Source organism: Phycodurus eques, chromosome 18, assembly GCF_024500275.1.
Source record: "Phycodurus eques isolate BA_2022a chromosome 18, UOR_Pequ_1.1, whole genome shotgun sequence".
NCBI classification, from domain to species: Eukaryota; Metazoa; Chordata; class Actinopteri; order Syngnathiformes; family Syngnathidae; genus Phycodurus; species Phycodurus eques.
Genome location: NC_084542.1, coordinates 12,968,405 through 12,992,163, shown reverse-complemented (window position 1 = coordinate 12,992,163; position 23,759 = coordinate 12,968,405). Strand labels below are relative to the sequence as shown.

General features: G+C 43.0%; 1 protein-coding gene across 17 annotated transcripts in view; it reads right to left on the bottom strand.

Moving 5' to 3' along the window:
• The window catches only part of syne1a (spectrin repeat containing, nuclear envelope 1a), a 141,143-nt gene that overhangs the window by 81,576 nt on the left and 35,808 nt on the right, over positions 1-23,759 (bottom strand). For 15 of the 17 annotated variants that reach the window (XM_061703709.1, XM_061703711.1, XM_061703702.1 and 12 more), the window contains 38 exons: positions 22,632-22,784; positions 22,158-22,301; positions 21,543-21,713; positions 21,318-21,476; positions 20,976-21,140; positions 20,060-20,194; positions 18,766-18,927; positions 18,478-18,686; positions 17,932-18,028; positions 17,257-17,421; positions 17,019-17,186; positions 16,083-16,247; positions 15,612-15,752; positions 15,371-15,531; positions 14,859-15,015; positions 14,169-14,396; positions 13,994-14,092; positions 13,617-13,804; positions 11,980-12,103; positions 11,734-11,900; positions 11,332-11,485; positions 10,485-11,119; positions 9,555-9,734; positions 8,551-8,704; positions 8,254-8,412; positions 7,535-7,717; positions 7,355-7,456; positions 7,041-7,244; positions 6,729-6,936; positions 6,163-6,278; positions 5,712-5,917; positions 5,480-5,641; positions 5,129-5,408; positions 4,826-4,998; positions 4,160-4,469; positions 3,918-4,082; positions 2,842-3,201; positions 620-756 (listed from right to left, as the gene is read on the bottom strand). In XM_061703709.1, the coding sequence (XP_061559693.1) occupies positions 620-756; positions 2,842-3,201; positions 3,918-4,082; positions 4,160-4,469; positions 4,826-4,998; positions 5,129-5,408; positions 5,480-5,641; positions 5,712-5,917; positions 6,163-6,278; positions 6,729-6,936; positions 7,041-7,244; positions 7,355-7,456; positions 7,535-7,717; positions 8,254-8,412; positions 8,551-8,704; positions 9,555-9,734; positions 10,485-11,119; positions 11,332-11,485; positions 11,734-11,900; positions 11,980-12,103; positions 13,617-13,804; positions 13,994-14,092; positions 14,169-14,396; positions 14,859-15,015; positions 15,371-15,531; positions 15,612-15,752; positions 16,083-16,247; positions 17,019-17,186; positions 17,257-17,421; positions 17,932-18,028; positions 18,478-18,686; positions 18,766-18,927; positions 20,060-20,194; positions 20,976-21,140; positions 21,318-21,476; positions 21,543-21,713; positions 22,158-22,301; positions 22,632-22,784 (7,046 nt within the window). Of the gene's footprint in view, positions 1-619; positions 757-881; positions 1,301-2,841; positions 3,202-3,917; positions 4,083-4,159; positions 4,470-4,825; positions 4,999-5,128; positions 5,409-5,479; positions 5,642-5,711; positions 5,918-6,162; positions 6,279-6,728; positions 6,937-7,040; positions 7,245-7,354; positions 7,457-7,534; positions 7,718-8,253; positions 8,413-8,550; positions 8,705-9,554; positions 9,735-10,484; positions 11,120-11,331; positions 11,486-11,733; positions 11,901-11,979; positions 12,104-13,616; positions 13,805-13,993; positions 14,093-14,168; positions 14,397-14,858; positions 15,016-15,370; positions 15,532-15,611; positions 15,753-16,082; positions 16,248-17,018; positions 17,187-17,256; positions 17,422-17,931; positions 18,029-18,477; positions 18,687-18,765; positions 18,928-20,059; positions 20,195-20,975; positions 21,141-21,317; positions 21,477-21,542; positions 21,714-22,157; positions 22,302-22,631; positions 22,785-23,759 lie in introns of those variants that run through there. The other 2 variants (XM_061703706.1, XM_061703717.1) reach the window with 2 other exon arrangements.

Below are 23,759 nucleotides of genomic sequence, written 5' to 3'. Positions count from 1 at the left end.
AGAATGTAGGAAAGTGGTTCAACTTGGGAGTTGGTCTCGAAAAATATGCTTCATGAGGTCAAAACTTGGGAGTTCAAACCACCATGAGAGACTTCACGCTATATTAAGCAGGTTTCATGAGTGCCATGTTGTAAAAGTTCAGAACCAAAATACTCTTGCTGCTTGGTACAATATCATTCATTTGCGGTGTATGAGGAATCAATAAGCCTGTACCACTTGTAACAAATGGGCAAAGCAATAGAGCTCAATGTGTGGCTTATTACAGCTTATTAAAACGTAAGTCTTAAGTATAAAGCGTCAACCACATAATTAATAAGCAATGCATGAGCAATTATTGTGAAGTGGTACCGGGGAACTTTGGTGCCGCTTTAAAGAAACTGCTGACTGACATTTGCCATTTCTTCTTGACTATTTCATCATGATTTTGGTATTCTGCTGAAAAATTCCATTGTGGTGATGTTATCTGTTCTTATTCCGCTGCTCTCACTTACACATTAACAACACAAGCATGAACTCCCTTGCCTACAGCCTCATCCTTGAAATGCACCCACACAGTGTAGAAAAACACATCTTGAAACATACGGACAGCTTGTCGATAAAAAAAATGTTGCCTTCTCACCTGTTGTGTTGCTTGATGAGAGCGGTGACGCGGTCGGACTGGGAGCCCAAGTCTCTGGAGTACTGCACCAGCTCGTTCAGTTGACCCTTCAACTTCTCTGCCATCGGCTCGACGCTTTGCAGGCCCTCCAGGATGTCCTAAACGACACAAAAACAACAGCCCAGCTGCCTCAGTGCGTGTGTGCGCGCGCATGACACCCGTCAATAAGTGCTTTCACATTCCTATTCACGCCAGGGCTCGATCCCCACACACACATACTCACAGTGCAGCCCGTACAAAAGCATGTCTGTTCTTCAAGGCGCGAGGAAGAGGCAGGAAGGAGGTGAGCGCAACGTCCTCCCGCTCTCCTCAGAGCGCCTCACACGCTGCACTCGGCCGATCATAAAATCCTGTCCCGTGAAATATGTGCAGCCTCCCTCACGCTCTGACGTAAGACCAATAAACATCCCTCTCTCCCTCTCGCTCTCTCTTCCTTCTCCTATCCCACCACTGATTCCCTCTAACACGTTTTACTCCTCCTCGCTCTGCCTCTCCACGCTCTCTCCCGGTGGAATTCAGCCGTCAGCCGGCACAGATGCAGGACTGCTTCAAAAAAAGGAGGCAGGAAACGGAGGCTGGAGGAGGAGAGAACGTCGGAGGCACTGACTCCTCCTCTGCGCCGTGCTTTTGACAGCACGGCCGAGGAGGCTTGAGGGGGGCAGCGCGAGGAGGGGGTGTTAACACCGTGCCGGAGAGGGAGAAGTCAAATTGTAAACATCCGGCAAGCGGCACAGCGAGCCAGACAGAAGAGAAAGCACGGAGGAAGTCATCACCGCACACGTCAGTTCAAACAAGTGAGCGTGATCAAATGAGCGCCAAAACTACGCATCCAACGTGAAACCCATTGACAACTTTCTGAGTTATAGCCTAGCAACTAAAATGATCCGGATGCAGATTAAGGAATCCAGATCATGAGCCAACGCAAATCAATTTGTCCTTGGGGTATACCAAAGCTGGACACCAAATTCTATTGAAAACTATTCAACAACTTATTCAAATGAATCCAGTTTCCTCATCTTTATCCATCGAAAACTATTTCTGTCATTCCAAGACAATACACAAAAAATTATCTAACCAGAGTCCGGATCCACACTGAGAACAAAAGTCAATGAATCTGTCCTTGGATCATACCGAAACTAGACACCCAATTGATTATGTGTCTGTTCGGAAATGTTAGGAGGTACAGTAAATCCCAATCCTAATCCATTTTGAAAACTCACTCACTTTTACACCCATACCAAGGATTTTCGGCGAAGGTAATTGAAATTGATTTGTATGTTTTTGGTGTATGCCTGTGTTACAAAAGTGATGCGGATCCTGATCATGATCAAAAGTCAATCAATACATCCACACACATTTCATATGAATCTGTTCATAAATTGATTCCAAGGTTTCCTCATGCATGTTACATTATTGGTTCTCAATCCTTATCCAAATCGTTAACAAAAACATATTCCATGTCATCAAATGTCTTCCATATCTATTCAATTTGAGCTTTTAGTCATGCTGTGACACATCCATCCATTAGCAGCGATAATGAAAAAAAATCCAAAACAATCCTGGCTTGGCACCGAAATGTATTTTTCTTTCTTTTCTTAGCCCATCCCTCACCCTGCCACAAGGTTTTCAACTAATCCTGCTATGACAATCAAAACTGTCAATGACAACATAAGGTCCTTGGCAAAGGTGAACTTGTGGGGGTTGGTGAGGGGCTGATGGGAAGAAAATGAGGGCAAGTGATTGGATTGTAGCTGTCACTGTCTGGTTGTTTCAGTAAAGCTGATTTACAGACTAATGTGTTTTTTTTCTGATTGACAAAAGGAAACAATAATTGCAAATGGGGAAAGCAGAGTGCTTTGTGTTTAGTGTGTGTGTGTCTGTGTGCGTGTGTGTGTATGTGCTTTCTGCTAACTGTGTCCGTTTATGCATGTATTCCATTTAACAACACTAATCACCTTTACCCAATTTAATACCGCTTTCCCAACCCAAATTCTGCCTTGGTAATAAAACACCAAATGACAGTTTATTATTATTTCAATATAAACACATGAACAATATGCAATTATTGGAAACTGCTGACATATAATGAATCCCAGTGGTGAGTTGTCAGGGCCAACAAGGCCTTCCTTCTCTGCTGGCCTAAACGCTATCAGAATCCCATGTTATTATAAGAAGGTCAGTACCTTAGCAAGCTGCCATCCCGCCACCGCTTCGTCACCATTGCACTGTCCCTCGGCTCGAATCAGATCCTGGCTCCACCCCCCGACTCGAGCGTCCAGGTCTTTCAAATCGTCTTCCAGACAGGAGGTCAGACGCTCGTATTCTTCCTCGGAAGCGGCGGCGGAAGCAAGTGCCCCCTCCAGGCCGTCTCTGGCCCTCAGAGCAGCGCCCTCCCATTGCTCCAGCGCCTGGGACAGCGCCCCCAGCTGCCGGTCCATGGCTTCGCAGCCCCCCGCCGCCGTGTGCTCCGCCGCGCACGTCGCGGTCCGTCGCACGATGCCGAGGCGCTCGCGGCCCTCGAGGAGTCGACACTCCACGCGCTCCTGAGGATTGAGAGGAGGCAAAGTTGCTAAGGAAACCGTGGCGGCAGAAACTACAACCTGAGGATAGGCAGCGATGCTATTTATATAGTCTCCTCTTTGTGTGTGATTCGACACCACCGTTGTGTGTGTCTGTTTGCATTCTTCACAGGGGGGGGTTCTTCATAGGGTTCCTCAAACACTAATTTATTATGTGATAATTAGGATCCAAGCGTGAAAATTAAAATGTAAATCAATTTCCCTGTTTGGTTAAATGACATACTGCTCTCCCTTACCTTTATTCACGGGCTAATAAACCAACTTATGAGTAGTGAAATGTGCCTCAGGAGGAATTTTTTAATGTATGACAGTGGAACTAACTGTGCTGAATCCACTTAAATTTCCTGCATATGTTGTCCTCCTTAATAGCCAATTAAGAAGTCAGGATTCAACAATCAGTTACCATAGCAAAAGCTGTAAGTGGAGCGATTGAGTAATGTCACAAGACAATTTAGCGTTGGTGCTCTTGGGTCATTGAGCCATCCATCCATTTTCTATAGCACCTTTCCTTATTTGGGTTGGAGCTAACTTGAGCTGATCCCAGCCAGACTTTAGGCAAGAGGTGGGGTACACCAAATGATACATTTCCACACTTCTACATCAGTACCACACAGGAGGTTGTACAGAAACAAACCAATACTCATAAAGCATATTTCTGTAGGATTATAAGGACATCTCACCCTCACTTCATGTAGTTTCCTCTGGATAGAGGCGGAGTCTCCAGATGTGTCTGACCAAAGCTGTAGCTCCTCCCCTGCCATCATCAGCCAATCAGTAAGCTCCCGGACAGCCTCCAAGTATTGCTGGTGTTCCAGCACAACGCTCTGTGCCAGGCGTACTTTCTCCTAGAGAAAACCCACAAATATGGCCCACATGATGTTTTTGGTGACATTAAGTAGTGATGATGCAATGTCCACCGCACCTCCACCAAAACTGCCAGCTCGTCGAAGTGCACCTGCAGCTGCGTTCGAGCGCTGTGGTTAAAAGCGACATCACCCGTCTTTTTGAAGAGTTCTCTAGCCTTTTCCTCCAGACTGGACAACGCCAACTGGTGGTCATCCATGTCGGCCAGAAGGGCTCGCAGTCTCTCCAGGTGCGAGGCCTTCTCCCTCGGCCCCGGCTGTGGGGCGAGGGAGGCGTGCACCTCCCGCTCCACGGCCTCCATCCAGCGCCGGAGTTGGGTCGTGTTTTCCAGGTACCCAGCCCACTGGGACACGGTCCACTCAAGTCGACTGATGAAAATAAAACAACATTAAGAATCTTCAATGAACATTATGTGCATGGCTTTGGGAAGTGGGAGGAAAACAGTACAAACATCACACAGGAGGGGTTGAACTTGGACCATTCGACTTTAAGGCTGACATGCAAACCACAAGGACACCGTGCCACTTCCTATGATTTAAACACATACCGTGACCATGACGAAATCTGTCTCTCTTGGTTACTAATTTGGGAGCAATTGAGGCCTCCCCACCTGTTTTAACATTACTTTGTAAATGAACCACATTTGAGGCACCGTTTAGTCTTCTAATGGGGTCTGCAATTGCATACACATGGGCAGAGAGGTAGTTTGAACAGGACTTGTTACCTGTGGCAGCTCATGGCAGTCACAAGCAGCGTGGCCCAGGCATCCTCCACCTCCTGGAGCTGCGAGTGCACCACTTCCTGTCCGGCGGCGCCAGAGCTGCGCAGGGCCATCTCGCCCTTACCCATCGCCATATTCAGTTTGACCTCGCCCTCCCCTTTCAAAAGCAGGATATCCTGTGTAAACAAACACAGCCAGGTTGAAAGAATTTGTATTGATGTGTCGGGCAAGTTAAGACTGTGAAGAAACAGCGCCCTCGAGTGTTGAAAAGCTTAAATGGCAGCAAATTTGGTCATTGATCCCTACCTGCACAGTATCCAGTCTCTGCTCCAACTGCTCCTTGGTGCCCATTGTGCTATCAACCGTGCCCAGCTTCTCCTGAATCTCCTCTAACCAGGCCCACACCCCCTGCAGGGTCTCCCCAAAGGCCTGGTTTTCCTGGCAGCCTCGCAGCCTCACCCTAACGGCTTTGAGCAGAGCCTGGTGCTCCATCTGAAGCCGGCCCGCCACTCGGACCTCTCCTCCAGACCCGCGTCTTGCTTCAGACAAGGACTGGGCGTCCTGGATGACACGCTCAATAGTCTCTCTAAAGGAGAACATGAATATGTGACTACTTAACAGATGATCAAAGGTAGTTTATGAAATAAATGATAATACCGTCTCGCTAAAAGCTCCTTATGGAGGTTTTCCACCCTCTCCAGTTCCTCTTTGGTGTCAGGGGCACCTTGTTGGCTGTCTGCCTCAACAACAGACTCCCTGTTGAGGCTGAGCTCCATCTCCTTGAGCCATTCTCTGACATTTTCTACAGCATCATCAAAACTACAGAGGAGAGGAGTTAAGAATTCATTAATTTGGCAACAGCTCCACTGAAAATTGGTTAGTCCCTTACCTTTTGAGGAGATGAATGTTCTTCTCCAGGTCTTGTTGGCTTTGGGAACAGTCATGTAGGAAGCTCCCCCATCCTCTCTGGCAGGTGGAGAGGTGCTCCTGGAGCTGTGTTGCTTCGGCTTTTGGCAGGTGGAGGTGGAGCCTCTCTGCCTCCTCACAAACCCGAGAGAGATGCCCCTCGCCTTCTGACGTCCACTGTGTTGATGACTGAAAATGTAGGAGGGAAGGGAAGAGCGATTATAGTGGTTGAATTAAATCCAGGAGCTGGATTTAACGCAAAATCTAACTAAATCTGAGGCATCACACTACCTCAGGAGTGCAATAAATATTACAGGTAATCCTCAGAGGATTAAAGACCAGAGCAGGTCATATGTGGCCCGTGGACCATACTTTGCCCTACAGCCCTACAGCATCAGCAGAAAGGAAATAACAACACAATCTCTCAGTACCACCTTCTTCAGTCTTTCCAACTTTGCTGTGAGGATGGTAACGTCTCCTGACTGATTTGAGCATTCTTTCAACTCCAACTTCAATCCCGACAGCCAGGAGTGGAATTCTTGGAAAAGCTCTGCTTGAGGGGGATGACAAAATAACAAACACAAACACATAAAAGGGAGTGCTTTAATAACTCCACCGTATTGGAAAAGTGAAGAGACTGGAAGGGTAAAGAATGGCGCTGATGCAGGTAGGAGCGGTAGGCGCGTTAACAAAGTTGCCCCGGCAACCAGACCCAAATGACTCCCTCGAGAGCAAATGTGACAAGAGCAACATTACTCTGCGAGGCACAGGTGTGTGTCAGAGCAGAGAGAGTGCACTTGTGTGCCAGACACTGATTGTCAATGAAGTCTGTGCCTCTGGGGTCAAATCAACACTAAATTTGATGCTAATCTCGAATGTGAACAGACAGCACGGATTAGGTAAGATTAATTGGTTGATTTAAGCGCAGTTTCATGATTACTTTAAAAGTCGTAGTACATAAAGGGTCTATAATGAATTGTGTATTGGTGGTCTCTCTCACGGTTGAGGTGGAGGTGCAGCACGTCCTGCAGGCTGCCCCTGGCCTTGGCGCAACACTGGGCAACCGCCTCGGTGCGCTGGGCGACAGCTGTGAGGTCGGCTGAGAGGCGAGAGAGCTCCTGAGAGGGATGCGACCTGCGTAAGGCGCTCAGAGCCTCTCGGGCTGAGTCCATGTCTGCCCTCTGCTGTTCAACGACACCCTGCAGACCCTGTGTGAGCATGAAGACATAATAACATACAGTGGGCCCCTGTTTATCGCTGGGAACACCGGTAATGTCCAGAAGAACAAACTATATATGATATGGTAGCATGCCTTAATAGAACCAATGGCGTCAGGGGAGGTGGCTTCATCGAGACTCGATAAGGAAGCCTCGACATTTTCAAGCCACTCGGTCATCTGGGACAGGAGGTCCTCCAGACGCTGCTTCTGGAATGTGAAGTAGGTCAGCGAGTGTTTGGCCTGGTTGAACACCTCCTGAACGTGGACCAACTTCTTCCTCAGCTCGGACTCCAGGACCTAATTTTAGAGAAGATAATGGACGCATGAATTTACCAGTCCACCATTTCTGGACATTACGTGTTTGTGTAGCCTTTGATCCATTTACAGTATATTATCAGCACATTCACCTGCATTTTTAAGGGAGTTTCCTCCAGTTTAGTGTGCTCCTTGAGCTCCCCAACTCTCCCATGCAGCGCGTCCAGCAACTGCTCCTTCTTCTCCATTTCAGCCTGTACATGAAAGTGAATAAATCTTAAAGTCACACCCACTATTCACTCTTCAACATTATGTTTATAGTATGAATTGACCTCAAAGGCGACGAGGCAGGCCTCTGTGTCGTTGTCGCTCAGGTTGGTGACACTGTTGGTGAGTTCAGCGATAGAGGTGGCGGTGGTCCATTGGTTCATTTCCTGCTCCATCAGCTTGAGATCATCCCAGAGGGTCACACAGTAGCCCAATCTTTCAGTGTTGGTTTGAATTTTCTCAGAAACCTGAGGGAAATAAGATTAAACAAAAGGTGTCTCAAGAGGTTGATAGGTTGATTTGTTTTCCTGTAATAAAAGCATTACTTTTTGCTAAGCAGCTATAATAATACATATACTGTGGGCGTGTCAGTGAAAAATAAATATTACTATCCTTGTTAAGGCTAGGTCTTTGGATAAAAAGCTCTTGTTACCGTATTGAAAATTTTGGAAGATTTCATGGAACTGCACTTTTAAGATCAAGGCCAGCTGACTCTAGCCTAGAGGTGCGGCACACCTTGGCCTGATCATGGACAAATCACAGGGCACATATACAAAAACAGCCATTCAGAGTCACATTCAAAGCGAGGGACAATTTAAAGTCATCATTGAAGGTCAGGAATGTGGGAGGAAGATAAGTCCATCCAAGCATGGGGACGACATGCAAACTCCACACAGAAAGACCAACCTTGAGGTGCTAACCTCTTGTCCACCGTACCACCTTAATTGTAATACTTCTTTTTAAATCTTGTTTGAAATTATTTAGGACATTTTTTGTTACTTGCCTCTAACCATTGGGCCCTTAACGCCTCCATCTCTCTGTGGATGAGGCTTGTGTCACAGTCAGGAATGTGATCCAGTTCTCTCTGCAGGTCCTCCACTGTGCTGATGAGCTGGTCCATGTCATCCTGCTGTTCTCTGAGTTCACCCAGCAGCGTCTGGTGCTACAACAAAATTAAAAAAAAAACACCAATAACCACAGATTTGCCACTGAAGACTGGCTAGTTTATCAAGTTAAACGGAGGTAAAACTACATTTGCTAACAGAACAACATTGCTGGTTCAGTACTAAGTAGTTCTCACCCGTGAGAAGGACCTCCTGGCCTCTTGAGCATTGTGGTTGTGATCGGGCAGGTTGTGAGCCAGCGCATGGGATTTCGCCACAGAAGCACTGAGAATCGACCTCAACTGATGGGAACGGTGCAGGAGATCGAGTATCCCTCGACTCTGTTCCTGACTAATAGAGCAAAGATAAAAAGCTTTGACTAACGAGAGCAGCAGACAAACTAGAGAAGGCAAGGCTGAAGAGTTGACGCGGAACTGTAATGCTGTGCAATTAATTGAAATGTAAGAAATGCAAAAAAACTCAGGTGTCATTGTAATATAATGAAACTTGCTGCAATGCTGAAAAGGTAACTTTTGGTGTGTTGACATATAGCACAGTAGCAGCCTGAATAACAAGCGCGCAAAGGCCTATTGATAATAACGATACATCATGCCCTGTGTTAAAGTACTATTTCTAATGAGAAACTGCTAAAATGCTAACATGCTAACAGTTGGTATGCTAACATACTGTATTGAAAGATATCAACCTGAATAAAAGAAACCGTTAAGATCAATTGATAATTAATTGATATCATACCCTGTAATCAGGTAGGCAACTATTTCTAATGAAAATCTATAAAATAGCAACATATGGCATGATAGCAACCTTAGTAACAAAAGCGCTAAGGCCGATCGATAATGATTTTACATCTTATCTTTTTCTTTTTTCGCCAGTTTTCAGATATGATTTCTATTGAGAATTGATCAAATGCTACCATGCAAACGGTTGGTATGCTAAGATATAGCAAGATAGCAACCCGAGTGCAGAAACCGCTAAGGCAGATTGATAAAGATGTTACATCTTTCCCTGTAGTCAGGTGCTATTTCAAATAAAAGCTCACGAAAACACATGCTAACATATAGCAAGTTAGCAACCTATAGAGAGAATGTTAAAGTCACTTAATAAGGATTTTACATCTAGGCCTGTATTCGGCTCTTCAGCATTCACACAATAAGACGGGACTCTTGTATTCCAGACGGACCTTTTGGTGATGAGAGTCATGACGTAGTCCCAGGCAGCCTTGACCACATGAACATCTCTGAGGGCTTCCCCTGCCCGCTCAGTGTCCCTCTGGGCCAGCTGGCTTCCGTTCTCCTCTAACCACTGCTGGGACTGATGGAGGGACTGGAGCTCATCCTCCAGCTGGGCCAAGTAACGAAGCCTGGGAGACAGTGACAATGGTGTAGTGATTGTACTGTATATGTAGTACAGTAAACTCTCATTTATCGCGGGGGTTACATTCGAGAAACCCCCCGCAGCAAATGAAATCCGCGAAATAGTGTGCAATTATTTATTATGCACTGTTCCCCCCACTCACAGTCCTTGCAATGGACCATGCAAAAAGCATGATAGAATTAATTGCAGCAATGTTTTAACTTCCACTACAGTTGTAGTTAAGATTGTTTTCTACAATGTTTTCTACAACTACAGTACAGTAGTTGTAGAAAATCAAGCTAAAAGTTGCTCCTTACATGCATTTGGTCCTGTTGATATTGTTATGTGTGTACAATAATTATTTGTTGTGTTAAGGTTGGTATTTGCAAATTTATTTCATAAAACTCTGACTGTGGGTTGTGTTTTAAAAGGTACTCAGCAAGGTTTTTTTTTTTATATATAAGAACAAGATCCCAATTGACCTGTGAATCATTGCTTCCGCATTTAAATCCATTAACCTATAAAGCTGACTGTATTAGAGATGTGCACTTGATTAATTGCTCTGACCTTGAAAGAAAATCCCAGATGCACTGAATCTGCAATAAATGAACTATATCTACATGAGCTACGGCGATGGATTACTGTATAGTGAACCGCTTTCATCGCAAGGGATACAAACATTCCAGACCCACCCGCAATAGGTGAAAATCCACAATACAAAGACCAGTATTGCTATTACGTAAAATATCCAGTTTACCTGTTTTTAAATGCTTGCATTGAGATCTCTTCGACCACCTGTTGTCTTGTTGTTCTATACTGCAACGTCTCCAAATTCTTCATTATCTCCACCTTCTTCCCCATGAACGAGCTCCACATTGCCCTGAGGGCATCTGCTTCACTCTGCTTCCATCCCAAATCGCTTTGTGCCTCCTCCAGGGATGTGACGAGGGCCACGGCCTGAGCCCTGCAGGAGGTTCTTCCATCAACGTCTTTCGAGGCACACAGGTGGAGGTGGGCCTTGCTCAGCTGTCCGTCCAACCCCACGGCCTCAGCCTCAAGCTGGGCCACGTCCCTTGTGACCACTCCTATCAGGCGGCGGAGTTCTTCTGCTTTGAGTGGATCCCAGCTCCCTTTCCTCACCATGTCCTCGTGAAACCGGCCGACAGCCCCGGCTGCCGTTTCACGCTTCTCCAGGAAGGACTTTAACCCGTTCAGGCACTTTTCACGGAGAAGCAGCAGACGTTCACATTCAGCAAAGGGTTGTAGGCAATCTTCTCTCCAGGCCTGGAGCTGCTGCTTAGCTTCTGGGGTGGAGCGTGGAAGCATGGCAGACTCTCTTTGTTGGAGAGCCTCTCTTAGTGAAGAATAAGCCTTTAACCGAGAGTCGTGCTCCTGGAATTAGAACATTCAACATTTCCATTAACTCCTTGGTAAGTAGGACCGGGAGGTAGATACAGCGGAGCCTTTGCGGTCGACTCAAATCTATTCAGGGAGGCTAGCTGATCTTCAGTTTATTCAGATGTCCATTGCATTAAGCCAGTGTGGGAGATTATAAATATCAGAACAAGCTCCTTAAATACAACCGACGACAACAAATGTCTCACCTTGAGCTCTGTGAAGGCACCATCGAGATCAGTAATATCAATCCGAAGAGAGTTTCTCAAGACAGTTGGGCATTGTTCACTCTTTTGGCTCAGTGTCAGAAGAGCTTCAGTGAAAAGCTTCAGCTGCGACAACTGACACTCCAGCTGCTCCCGCCTGAAAAAAATAAATAAATACAAAAAAAAAATCAAGTGTCACATATAAGGCCTCGATTTTGAGTCATCAATGAAATGTTTTTAGAACGAGTCAGGAAGCCAGATAAAACCCACACAAGCCAGAGGAGAACATGCAAACACCACGAAGGAAGATTTGTGAGGCAGACTTGCTAAACGATAGTCTATCTTGCTGCCCCATGGAAGTCCTATAACTGAAAAATCATTGGATTATAAATGCATTATTATTACCTGTGTGTGATGTTGTTCTTCAGTGAGATGTATCTCTCCTGCAGTTGGGTGAGATCGTCATTTAGCTCTTGGACCCGAGCTTCGGATGCAGACGGGGAGAGACAGAGCACGATATTTAACAGACCCTGAAGTAGGGCGTCATTGGAGGAGGTTTCAGTCTGCATTTCCTGTAGAATAAAAATGCAGCAGCTCAATCTTGATAGCAAAAGGTAACAACAGTGATGGATAATTCAAGAAAAATGATACCTGAATGTGTTGTAGCTCCATCGTGAGCTTCACCTTGGCTACAGAGAGCAACTTGTCAGCTGGATAGCAGACACACTCGCAACCATCCAGCCAGCTTTTCATGGACGAGTTTTCCTTTTCAAATCTGTTGATTAAAACGTATCACACATCAGACCCAAGAGCGCAAATCTCCGCCAAAGCATGAACATCTGAGTGAGCAGCTCCAGACATGTTGGTGGTGGTAACGTACATTACCAAGTGCTTGATGAATAACAAAACAACTCAAGGATAAGAAGCTAAGTGTGCAGTTGTCCATTGATTTAACGCTGCATTCGAGACCAGTGGGAAATCAGAACGATACCATGATGCCAACTATAACACGCTTATTAGGATGTACTGGCTGGCATTGTGTCATAAAAGCGCAACGATATCTTGTATTGTATTATTATTGTATTATAGCCATGCACACACGTGTAACGTGTAACAGATGAGATTGAGGAAACCCACTAAAATAATACAACTCTATCAACACAAATACAATCCACTTATAAAAAGAGTCTCTTCAGACTAGGGAATATCAAGCCTCATATACCATTTGACAGGGTCATTATTATTTCCTCATGCATAAAACAAAGAATGCAGACGACGGCTCTCGTAAACACATAACAATGATAACAAAAGCGTGTTATTAAAATAGAAGTAAGTACGGCTGACTGCGCTATAGACAAGATGCAGTCAAAGATAAGACGTCACTCATTTGGGAAACAAAAGGGTTGGGTGGGTGGTGGTTTTGAACCGAAAGCAATAAAAAAAAGCAATAGCAGTGCTCATACAATCGTAATTAGATGTTGCAGAGAAACAGTCAGACAGTAAGTAAGGGCTTCAAGTGTCAAGTCAAAATTGTTTCCCACTAATTTTCTTTCGTTGTAGTGCCACACTAATGGTCATTTGTTGCAAAGATAATAAGCTAATGAACAGTTTAAGTGGATATAAAAAGGCCACACTCTCTTGTCCAAATGGCAGGTTTATGCGATATAAAGAAGATTTAATGTGACATTAATGTGACCTATAACCTGTACAACTCGATTAAAAAAAAAAATATTTTTTTTTTTTAGAGGGGAAACGAAAATAAACAGCTATGGTCCGCCGCACACCGAGCGATGCTCTTTTAAGTTTTTTTCCCGCCTCTATTAAAATTACTATAGAAAACACATCATCAGCAGGGTAAAACTAACCTGCCTCACGACAGTCTAATATGGTAGAATAACTTGTGTTTTAGTCCCATTGACAGAGCGATAACATTTGGATTTCACTCCAATCTTCAATTTGATAGCTTCTGTTCACAAGCTGTCGCCTCTGCAATCGATATGATAGCATTTGTCATTAGCCTCTGTTTGTTAGCAGTGAAATGAGCTGTTATAATCTTCAGGGGGCCTGTGACAGCTTCATTTATGACCACTTTGAAAGGTGTTTGTGCCTATGAATATGTTTAAGGCTACGAAACCTGTCAAACCAGTTTATAAATATTAATATCAGCATGAAAGTTAAAAAATAAAGGACATTCTGTGGAAAGAAATCTTAACTAGGATGGAATATCTGTCTTAAAACTATGTATTTTTGGATTTCATAAAGAAAAACACAGACCAAAATCGCGGTACCTTTGCCACAGTGTTAGAAGGCTCTCTAATGTCGATTGTTTTTCGCTGGCCTTTTCCAACAACTCTCCTTGCAGCTTGTGGAGTTGAGGCACTTCTTGCGCCAACTTGGTGCCCTCTCCCAGCCTCCTCACAGCAGAACACAAAACCATCAGTTTGGGCTTCAGCTGCTCCACCGACTGGCACACCTCCTGGAAGGAGGATCAAATATGATAGCCATCATTTCTATGGCACTTATCATCATTATGGTCAATCACAGACGTACATAATGTTCATCTGGAAAATATTCACTTCACACAATCCATTTTTTCCACAACTTGTTATGCTACTACCTTTTTTATATTTTGTAGGTTTTATTTTTTTTTTTGCACTTTTCTCACCGCGTGACTCTGTAGGTTCTTGTACGTCTGTGATGATGATGAGCAAAATATGACGGGTGTGTCAAGTTTCTCTTTGAGATCATTCATAGTTTTCTTGACCTAATGGCAATAAACACACAATCAGGTGAAGTCAAAACATAACCAGCCAGTCTTTTCTGCGTACGTTCCTGAATACCTGCTCCAGGTTATCGCAGCACCTCTCCCTATAAGAGGCGCTCTGGTTGAGCTGTCCCGCAAGCTGCTCTGTTTTCTCCATCAGTTCTTCCCAGGAGCGCCTCATCTGGGCGAGGCGTGCCCGAATACATCCGGTCTCTCCGGGGCTCACAAACCTGGACAGCGCCTCGCAGTCGTTCTGCATGTGGAATAGTGATAGTCTCCTCTCCTCTAAACTTTCTGACACAGCCTGGAGGGATGGAAGAAGGGACAGTAAGTGGGTGTTTGGAATCTCTACATGCAACGTAAATAGTTTTTGAACTTATTTCCATTAGATTGACAAGGTTATTACATGGAGATGAATTCTTACATTTCCTTTACTAATATCAATTTATATCCTGTCAGGACTGACCCCATTTTCCACGGTGGTTACATTAAATGTAACCTCGTTCCTCACTAGAGCAGCTGATGACAGCTGGTGCATTACATTATTAATAAGAACTGGTCAGACATTATGCATAATTTTGCCACCAGATCTTTTTGTACTGGTTTTGTATACATGGGACATAAATCAAAATGTTTATTTGCGTGTGAATGGTTGTTTGTCTGTAGGTGCCCGGTGATTGGCTGGCAAACAGTCATCGTGTACCCCACCGCAAGCCCAAAGTCAACTGGGATAGTCTCCAGTTTACCCGTAGAATAGTTTACACACCTCTACAGTGCCAATGTGCTTGTCCAAGTGATCTGTGGGTGAGGTGAGCTTGATGGCATCCAGTGCACTCTGGTTTTCATTGATCCATGCAGAGAACATCACCGATTGGTCGTTGAAGCGCTCCCACGACGAGCACGTCCTCTCCAGCTGGGCAACACTTGAAGCAAATAGAAAACTCAGATCCATAATACTTTACATGAATACAATGAGGCGTCTTCCGAACTATGTTTGTAAAAGAAGAATGCCTTAAGTGGGGTTCCACAAATAATGTAAAAAGCCTTGTAACTGATGCCCACCTTAAAAAATGGTATATTTATAAATATATATTATATATATATATATATATATATATATATATATATATATATATATATATACATATATATATATATATATATATATATGTATATATGTATATATTATAAACAACCATATTCTACATCCTCAATGAAACTCAACAGAGAAATCGACTTGTATTCTGTAGGAATGAGCATAGTGTAATAATGACGAACTTCTTGTTGAGGTGGTTTTGAAGCTGCTTGACTGCTTCCCTGGTGGACTGGGCCTGATGTAGAACAGCAATTTGATTCTTAGGACCAAGCTGAAGATCGGCTGCCTCCTCCAGGAGGGTGTCTGCTCTCACGCAACAGTCCTCAAGCTTTATATACAGCTCCTTCAATCAATCAAAAAACACTATCAGAAGAGAAATACTGAGCATAGTCAATGTAATCATATATAGTCAGACACACACACCTTGGTGTGGTCCAGTTCACTCCTTAGGCTGTCCAGACTGTTGAATATAAGCTCTTTATGCAGCTCAATTGTAATGTCACTGATAGACACCTGAAGTCTTTCCCACTCGGTTTCAAAGTTCCGCCAGGAGCTCAAAGTGGCCTGGAGATCAAGTGGCGATGTCAACGTGTCGACTAGTAGACTAGTAGTATGAACCCCTAGCAGGCAGCGTGCTTTATTCCACAATGTAGTAAAATAGCTAGTTATTCACTTGTATGGTATGATAATGTGAACTCTCCATTTACGTATGAATGCTACTCTCCCAGATTCAAACATGCTTTGACACTGTCTAATCTGCATTAACAAACCGCACAACAATCAATGGGTGATTAAACTTTAATGTGGACCCATCGATGATCCCAGCTGGGGATGTGCGGTAAGATTAGTAGCACAAATGATCACGCTCGAGGAAAACCCAGAGGCGTAGACTACCTGCAGGCCGTGCTCCTTGGCGCTGATCTGGAGGTCCGCTTCTCGGACGAGTTCCTCCAGCTCGTGCACAGAGTGACTCAGCGCCTCTCCGGTATGGAGCTGCTGCGAGTGGGAGACCAAAAGATCTGCCTCCCTTCTAAGAGCCTGGAGTTGTTTTAGGTGTTGCTGTAATGCATTAACAACAAGTTTTTATTTTTGCCTACACATGAAAATAAAAAGGTGCCACTTTATAATAGCTGTACAATTTATTATGGTTTACAAATGTTTAAAAAAAATTTCAGCGCTAAAAAAAAAAAAAAAAAAAAAAGCTTGCCAAATGGTGAGCCCATATTTTGCCCTGTTTTGTGTATTTTTTTAGTAACACATGAATGGTATTTCTCACACACACAAAACACATGGGTTTTCCTGCCAAATAGTGAGACTCATTGACATGTACAACTAATTGCTATGATTTATTTAAAGCTGCTGATCATTGATTTAAATGTTTACTATGCTATCTGTGGGGGGGAAAAACAGTAACCCTTACTTACTGTACTCTCCACATTGATCACCATGAAATATTAATAATACTATTTTACACCATATTTTTATTAAAGACTTGTATAGACTTGTTTAATACTGTATTCTTTTTGTTTTTGATATTACATAAACACATTGTGGACTTTACTGGAACAGTGAATTTCTATTTCCATCTCTCATCTAGCCAGTTATCGATCTAAAAAATATTGTTAAATTCATACTTTTCTGTGTCAAGTAGGCGGGCAAGTGATGGAGTGCAGAATAAAGGCAAATACAGATGATCATTACATGTAAAAAGTAATGCAAGTGTACTTCATGAACTGGCCAGTTAAGTGTTCAATGTATGGTGTTTTAAATTATTAAAGACAGAAGAGCATCAGTTTTAACTCTTATTTTGTTAAGATTCTGCATGCACACCTGATGAATAAGGAATAGTTCCTGGGCTTCGCACAGGTCCTCCGCATCCAGAATCCTGCTGATCTGCTCTCCGGCTTCCTTCCCAGCTCTCAAGACCTCCTCCAGTGCGCCGTGCACCTCCTCCCGGAGCTCTTCGAACTGGAATGCACCTGAGCCCTCGCCACTTCCCTGTGAGGGAATAATGCAAGGGGGTCAGACCGAAGTAGATTTGGAGAATGTCGTAAAAATCTGTCAATACCTGGCAAAGTGAGGACAACAGCTCCTTAAAGTCAGCTGAGAGTTTGATGAGAGCGCTTCGCTGTCTTTGTGTGTCCGCTTCAGAGCTCACATCAGTCAGGCTCGAGAGACGACTCTTAAGCCACAAGAGGCTCTCTTCTGGGGCGTCTCCTGCTTTTCGCAATGCCTAATATTAAAATAGTACAAAGAAAGAACTGGTCAATCAACAACAAAGCCCAAGACGTGTACAAAAAACTACTTTGTGGCCACAAAATACTACCACAATTTGTGGCCACTAAATAGGCATAACATGTACATTAAATACTCATTTTGCAGCCACGAAATAGCTGTATACTAGGCTAGTTGGGTAAACACATGGAACGCACTTTATCGGTAAGGTGGCGGTCCAAAGCTTCAAAATTGAGAGTGATTGTATGATTACATTTTATTTAAGTCTGGGGAAGAACTACAAAAGCATAGCATTGCAAGGAATGATTTGATCGCTTTGCCGGCGAAGGTGGAACCTTAAGGACAATGCCGTTGCTAGCTGAGGTGCAGTCCATTTGCTTACCCAAACATCCAAATTGTTCTGGGGAATGATAATAATCCCACAATATACGTTATACCTATTTTGTGGCCACAGATTATAATTCCACGCACAGGTTATATTTATATTGTGGCCAGCGTGCTTGCTCACTTGCACAGCAGCATCAACTTGCTCCTGGCCGGAGGTTCTTGCCATCTCCTTTAGGTGCCTCCTCTGAGATGAGAGCCAGTCAGAAAGCTCACAAAATCTGCAAGAAGAAAAAATAACTTTACAGCCCATTCTGTGTGGAGAACCAGTGGTGGGGAGTAATTAAGTACAAATACTATGTTACTGTACTTAAGTAGACTTTTCAGGTATGTGTACTCAACTTGAGTAGTTACAATTTACTTTTGATACTTTCAACTTCTTTGTCAAAATAGACCTGTTACTTTTTCAACCTCCGCAGATGACGACACAATGTAAAAAAGACGTAAATAGAGACAGGTAAAGTCAACCATGGAAGATCTTGATTGATTGATTGATTGAGATATTGGGGACTTATAAGGTAGAAAAAAATATAAGTGAGTGAGTGGAAACAGTACAGTCTTTTTTAACAAGTATCTGTACTGAAGAGCACACTGTTAGTACTTTTGCCTTCTCTGTGGATTCAGAAGAAAAAAAAAAAAAAAAAAAAAATTAAAAAAAAAAAATGCAGACCTATCATTCCATTCTTTCCACTTATCAGGTTGCTGCGCCAGTCGGACGCCGGTGCTCCTGATGTGCTCTGCGACGTCCTCCACAGCCTTCCTGGTGGAATCTAGCCTTCGATAAGAGGCGTCGTTGTCTGGCAACTTGTGACAGAGGTCCTCCATGTTCCTAATCTGCTTCTCGCACACAGCCAGAGGTTTGCGTTCCCAGAAGAACGTCTGCAGATAAGAGCGAGGTGAGCGTTGCTGAACACAGGAATTGTTTTTCCGGCTGTTTTATGACTGCTCGAGGCCTCACTCTGTGCTCTTTGATCACATCTGCGCTGGTGGAGGAGTCAGACAAGACGTGTAGTTCTCTGTCCAGTTCTGCTCTGCACTCTTGGAGGACGGCATCGACTCGACTCTGCTCCACCTCTACCTTCAGACGCAGCAGGTGAAATGGTACCTCGCCCTGGATGTCCTGTGACACAGCATAAAACTGTTTGCAGGAAGAGGGTTGATGTTTTGACTAACATAACCACTTAATTACACACACATTATATTATCAGCATTGCTTAAATTTAACCATTCTCCCTTTACAATAATAAACTCACTTTTGATCCCCAACCAAGTATAACGTTAACAATTTACAAATTCATAATTGAAGGACTGAAGTGCATCGTACTAAAAGGAGTTTGTTATACAAGCCCCTTTCAGTATGATACAGTGCATGCCACTCCAATCTACAAAAAAAGATAATATTACTAAATATTATTGTTTTTAATTCTATGTATTTGTAACTTATCATTTTCTTTTTTATTCAATAAATGGCTTAAGATATCTTCGGTATTGTCTCTTATTTTATTGTGCATGTGTACTTATTGCAGTAAAAAAATAATATTAACATATTTATTTGTTTATTTTTGTGTGTATTATTTATTAAAACCAACAGTCATTTTATTAATCTGCTAATATTTTATTTTACTATTTTCTTTTTATGTATTAATGTACTTAAATTATCTTTGTGTGAACTTTGGCTCTTACTATATTGTACAGGCATAAACAATTGTAAATAATATTTGTAAATATTATTTTTGATATTTTCATTGTTGTAATTCTTAATTTTACAGTTTTATTTTAATGTATTAATGTCCCTAAATTATCTTTGTGTGTGAATATCAGCTTATTAGGTTGTACAGGCACATAAATATGACTACTACACTACATACACACTACATATTCTTTTTGATATTCTTGGAATTTTATCGTTTCTTTTTTTATGTATTACTTTCTCAAATTATATTTGGGGATATAAATAGGATAATGTGGGAAGAATTATGCACTCCATTCTATTTGGACTACATACTGCCGCAAACATGCTATGCTTAAAATGTTTGGGTTAATGCATTCAAGTAACCCAAAAAAATAATGGGGAAAGTCAATTTTCTTGCAATTTATATATAGATTCCCACTCCATTCCCATGTGAGCAGGCACACAGTAAAGACAACGGGGAAGGCAACTCTTGGTTAAGTTAATGAAGTGTCTGCTATGCGTCCCCGGAATTGAATTTGAGTAACTAATTAGAGTGGGAAAGCATGAAAAACCCCTTGACCTTCCAGTGTTTGTGCAGCCTGCGGATTGTTTCTTGCAGCCCCTGTTGCTCCTCTTCTGGTAGGATGTCAGTCAGCTCGTCACACGCCTTCAGGAAGACGCTCAGCACCCGCTGGTCCAGCTGGCTGAAAAAATCCTGTAAAACAAAAGTTAAAAAAGCTGGAGATGGAGCACAGCAAGTTAAAAGGCAAAGCCAGAAAAGCAGTGATGTGGCAATGATATCAAGGCATCGTCTCAAAGTGGATTCCGAAGCGTCCAATCAGATTGCTCTGATGTCATTGCTAGGGTGCATATTTAGAAGTGGGGACTGTGGGACAAACCGAAAGTCAAAACATTGACTATATACTACTATTTGGCATTAATCCATCCATTTTCTACAGCACTTTTCTTCATTAGGGTAGCAGCAACTGATATACTGTAAAGTGGTGCCTTCACATATGAGTCTAATTCCTTCCGTGACCAAGCTTTTTGCTTGATTTTTTTGCTTCAATTCAATGTAAATTGTCTTGCTCCTTCTGGTGTGCGCGCTTAGAGTTTGCGCAACTCGACTCAACCTGGTTTAGCCGTAATATAAATCATTTGTCGCAAAAGATAAAGAATATATGACTGTTAGCATTGTTATAGTGTGTCTACAAATGTTGCCCCACCATTTGTATTCAAATATCAGTTGTTTTTAGGGTTATGCTGTGACACAGATGCTATTTGTTAGCCCGTCTGTGGCATTTTGGATTGTTTATTAGTATTAAGATAAACAGACTTTCGTAGTAAGGAAAAGCTATGTGTCGGAGTACCCGGAAAAAATCCATAAAGGCACGGAGAGAACATGCAAACCCCAAACCTCAGAACTGTGAGGCAGACGTGCTAACCACGCACTCACCGTGCTGGCATTCACATGTAATTCTTTGACGTGATCTCACCGTGTGCTTCTTCAGTAACTCCTCGGCGACCCCTGTCTCTCCCAAGCAGTCCTGCGCTCTCTTCAGCACTCTCTCCAGATCCTGTCTGGACTCCTCGAACCTCCTCCTCAGACAGTTGTTGGCCTCTTCGTGCCTCCTCCACTCCCCGACCTCCTTTAGCAGAGCCTGAAAGGAGGGAGAGACAAAGAGGCAGTCATGAGCGTGTATTTGTTTTGTTTTTTTAATTAACGTGGCATGAGAGTCTCATCGCTGGGACCTCCTGGGTGCGTTTGATCGTCTTGTAATCTCATTAAGAGCATTGCATGCTGTGTGAGGATGTGTACACGCATTGAGAATTGTAACCTGCGCCGAGCCTTGTACTTCAGCCACTGTCTTCCGCAGCAGGCCGGTGTCCAAGTTTTGAAGCACCTTGCTGTTGGAGAGCGCCCTCTGCACCGTGTGGTGGTTCCTCTCGATCACCGCCAGACACCGTTTGCAACTCTGCTGCTGGTTCAACAATTCCTGAGGATATTGGGGAAAGAGTTGACAATGGGATTTCATCTTTCCACCGCTTATCATCATACCAACCTGCCACTTGTGTCTGTGCAGGGTTGGGCTCAGTGTATCTGCGTCTCTGGCAGTAATACGACTGGCCCGCTCCAGGGCTTGATAAAAGACAGAGATGTGTTTCTCCATCTCCTCCAGCAAAGGTAGAAGGGCGTGACATTCCCTCACTAAGATGGGACAGAGCTCTCTCACCTGGAAACACAATCGTCAGGCCAGAGAAGAAAGGAAATGGAAAAAGTAAGATGATCCTCAAACACAGAGGCGGGCAAACCTTTGTGCTTAAGGACTGCATTTGTTTTGAAAAACTCATTCGTGTATGAGGTAAAAAAACAAAAAAAGTCAATGTGTAGGTATGGAAATAATTTTTCTTTTAGTTAAAAATAATTGTATTATAATTTATCAATACAATAAACAAAAAATGTTTGAGTAAAACATGTCACTTCCCCCCTAAAGTTAGTTAAAAAAAAATTTCTTCCATTCATTTCTCTCATCAATCAATTTATCCATTTTTAAAGGAGACATTTGAATTTAAAAATGGCAAAATTAACGCAACAAATATTACAGGACTCATTCTTGATCGTGTAAGTCCTCGGTGGGAATGGAGGAGGGTGTACGTGGCTCTGCTTTAATACCTACCTGGCTCAACTGACTTTTAGCGGTCGTCATGGCCGCGATGACCGTGGCGGCCTCGTCGTGCGGCGCGTCTTTGGCGAGGAGCTGAGCGCTGCGGCCGGCCAGCTTGTACTGCGTCTCCATGGCGACAACCTTTTGCTTGGTATTCTGAAATGAGAGGTTAAGGGGTCATGTTATTCGACATTCAAACATGACGCGAGCCTGTCAGACATCAAATAAAAGCATAAAGAGTCTGTGCAATACAGGTGTATATGAACACAAGTATTGAGACACCTGAAGTTTGCCTGTGGAATTATTTCTGTGGTGTTGATTAAAGATTTGCTTCTTTCCACATTAAAAAAACATGAATGTTGGATTCATGGAAGACTCTAAAATGTCCATAGGTGTGAATGGATGGATGGATGAATGGATGAGTGTTGATTAGGATTAATGTATGTTCACATAATGTGTGACAGTCAAGAGTTTTGTTTTTCTCACCTCCACATCTTGCAAAAAAGATCGTACACCGAGGAAAGACACTTGCACAGGAGCGCTGAGCCTGGCCTCTGCTGTATCCAAAAGTTCGGTCAAAGTCGACCTTGTCTTCAGATGGTCTTTTCGGCACTTTTCCAACTCATCGACTTGGGTGTGCTACAATAAAAGAGACAATAAATGGGATTAGGACCTAAAGCATAGGACGGACTAGGGGTTTATCTATTTTCTATACTTTTCCACTCTTTTGGGTCACGGGTGAGCTACCGCAGCTGACTTTGGAGCGAGAGAGTAGAGGGTGTGGCCTACCTCTCACCCAAAGACAGTTTGGGTAGGTAAGAGGTGCAACAATCAGTTGATTAATCGACAACTATTTTAATCATCCATTAATCGTTTAGCGACTTTAAGTTAAAAAACCCTCGGAATTTCAGCCTCTCAACAGTAAATATTCTCTGATTTCTATAGTTCTCCACAAAAGCAGATTGATCATCTTTGTGTTTAATCAAAATAAGACATTTGAGAATTATCGCCTTTTACTTTGGAAAACAATGATCAACATTTTTGCCGATGTTCTGACATATTACAGACCAAACCAGGAACGGAATCATAATCAATGTTTGTGCATTTTCTGCTGTGTCACTTTTAAATTATGTCCTGTTTTTGAATGAAGGGGTGGAAATTAAATGTTTTTTATCTGATTCATCGATTAATCAGAAGAGAAAAAAAGCAAACAGTTAATGGATTATTAAAATAATCGTTAGTTGCAACTCTACTATAGATCCTGCTATAGAAAATGGATGTAAAGATGGAATTCATTTAATTACATTTAAGTTTACTGTTACAGGTTTACATGTGATTTTTCAGTGGCCCTGGTGGAGGTTTCCTGTAATTTTACATAGAGTTTCCAACTTTGAAAATAAAGTAGAGTGAACCGTCGTTTTTGCAGGGGTTAGGAACCGGAAAAACAATTCTAACCCCAAAAATTCTTTATTAAGCGGGGATGTACCGCCGATCATATTTTTTTATGAAAGGTTAGAAAAAGAAAAGTAAAAATATATATTTTTTTAAATTTAAAAATATTTTTTTTAAAAATCAGCAACTAGGTGAATCTGCAGGTGACGAACTGCAAATATG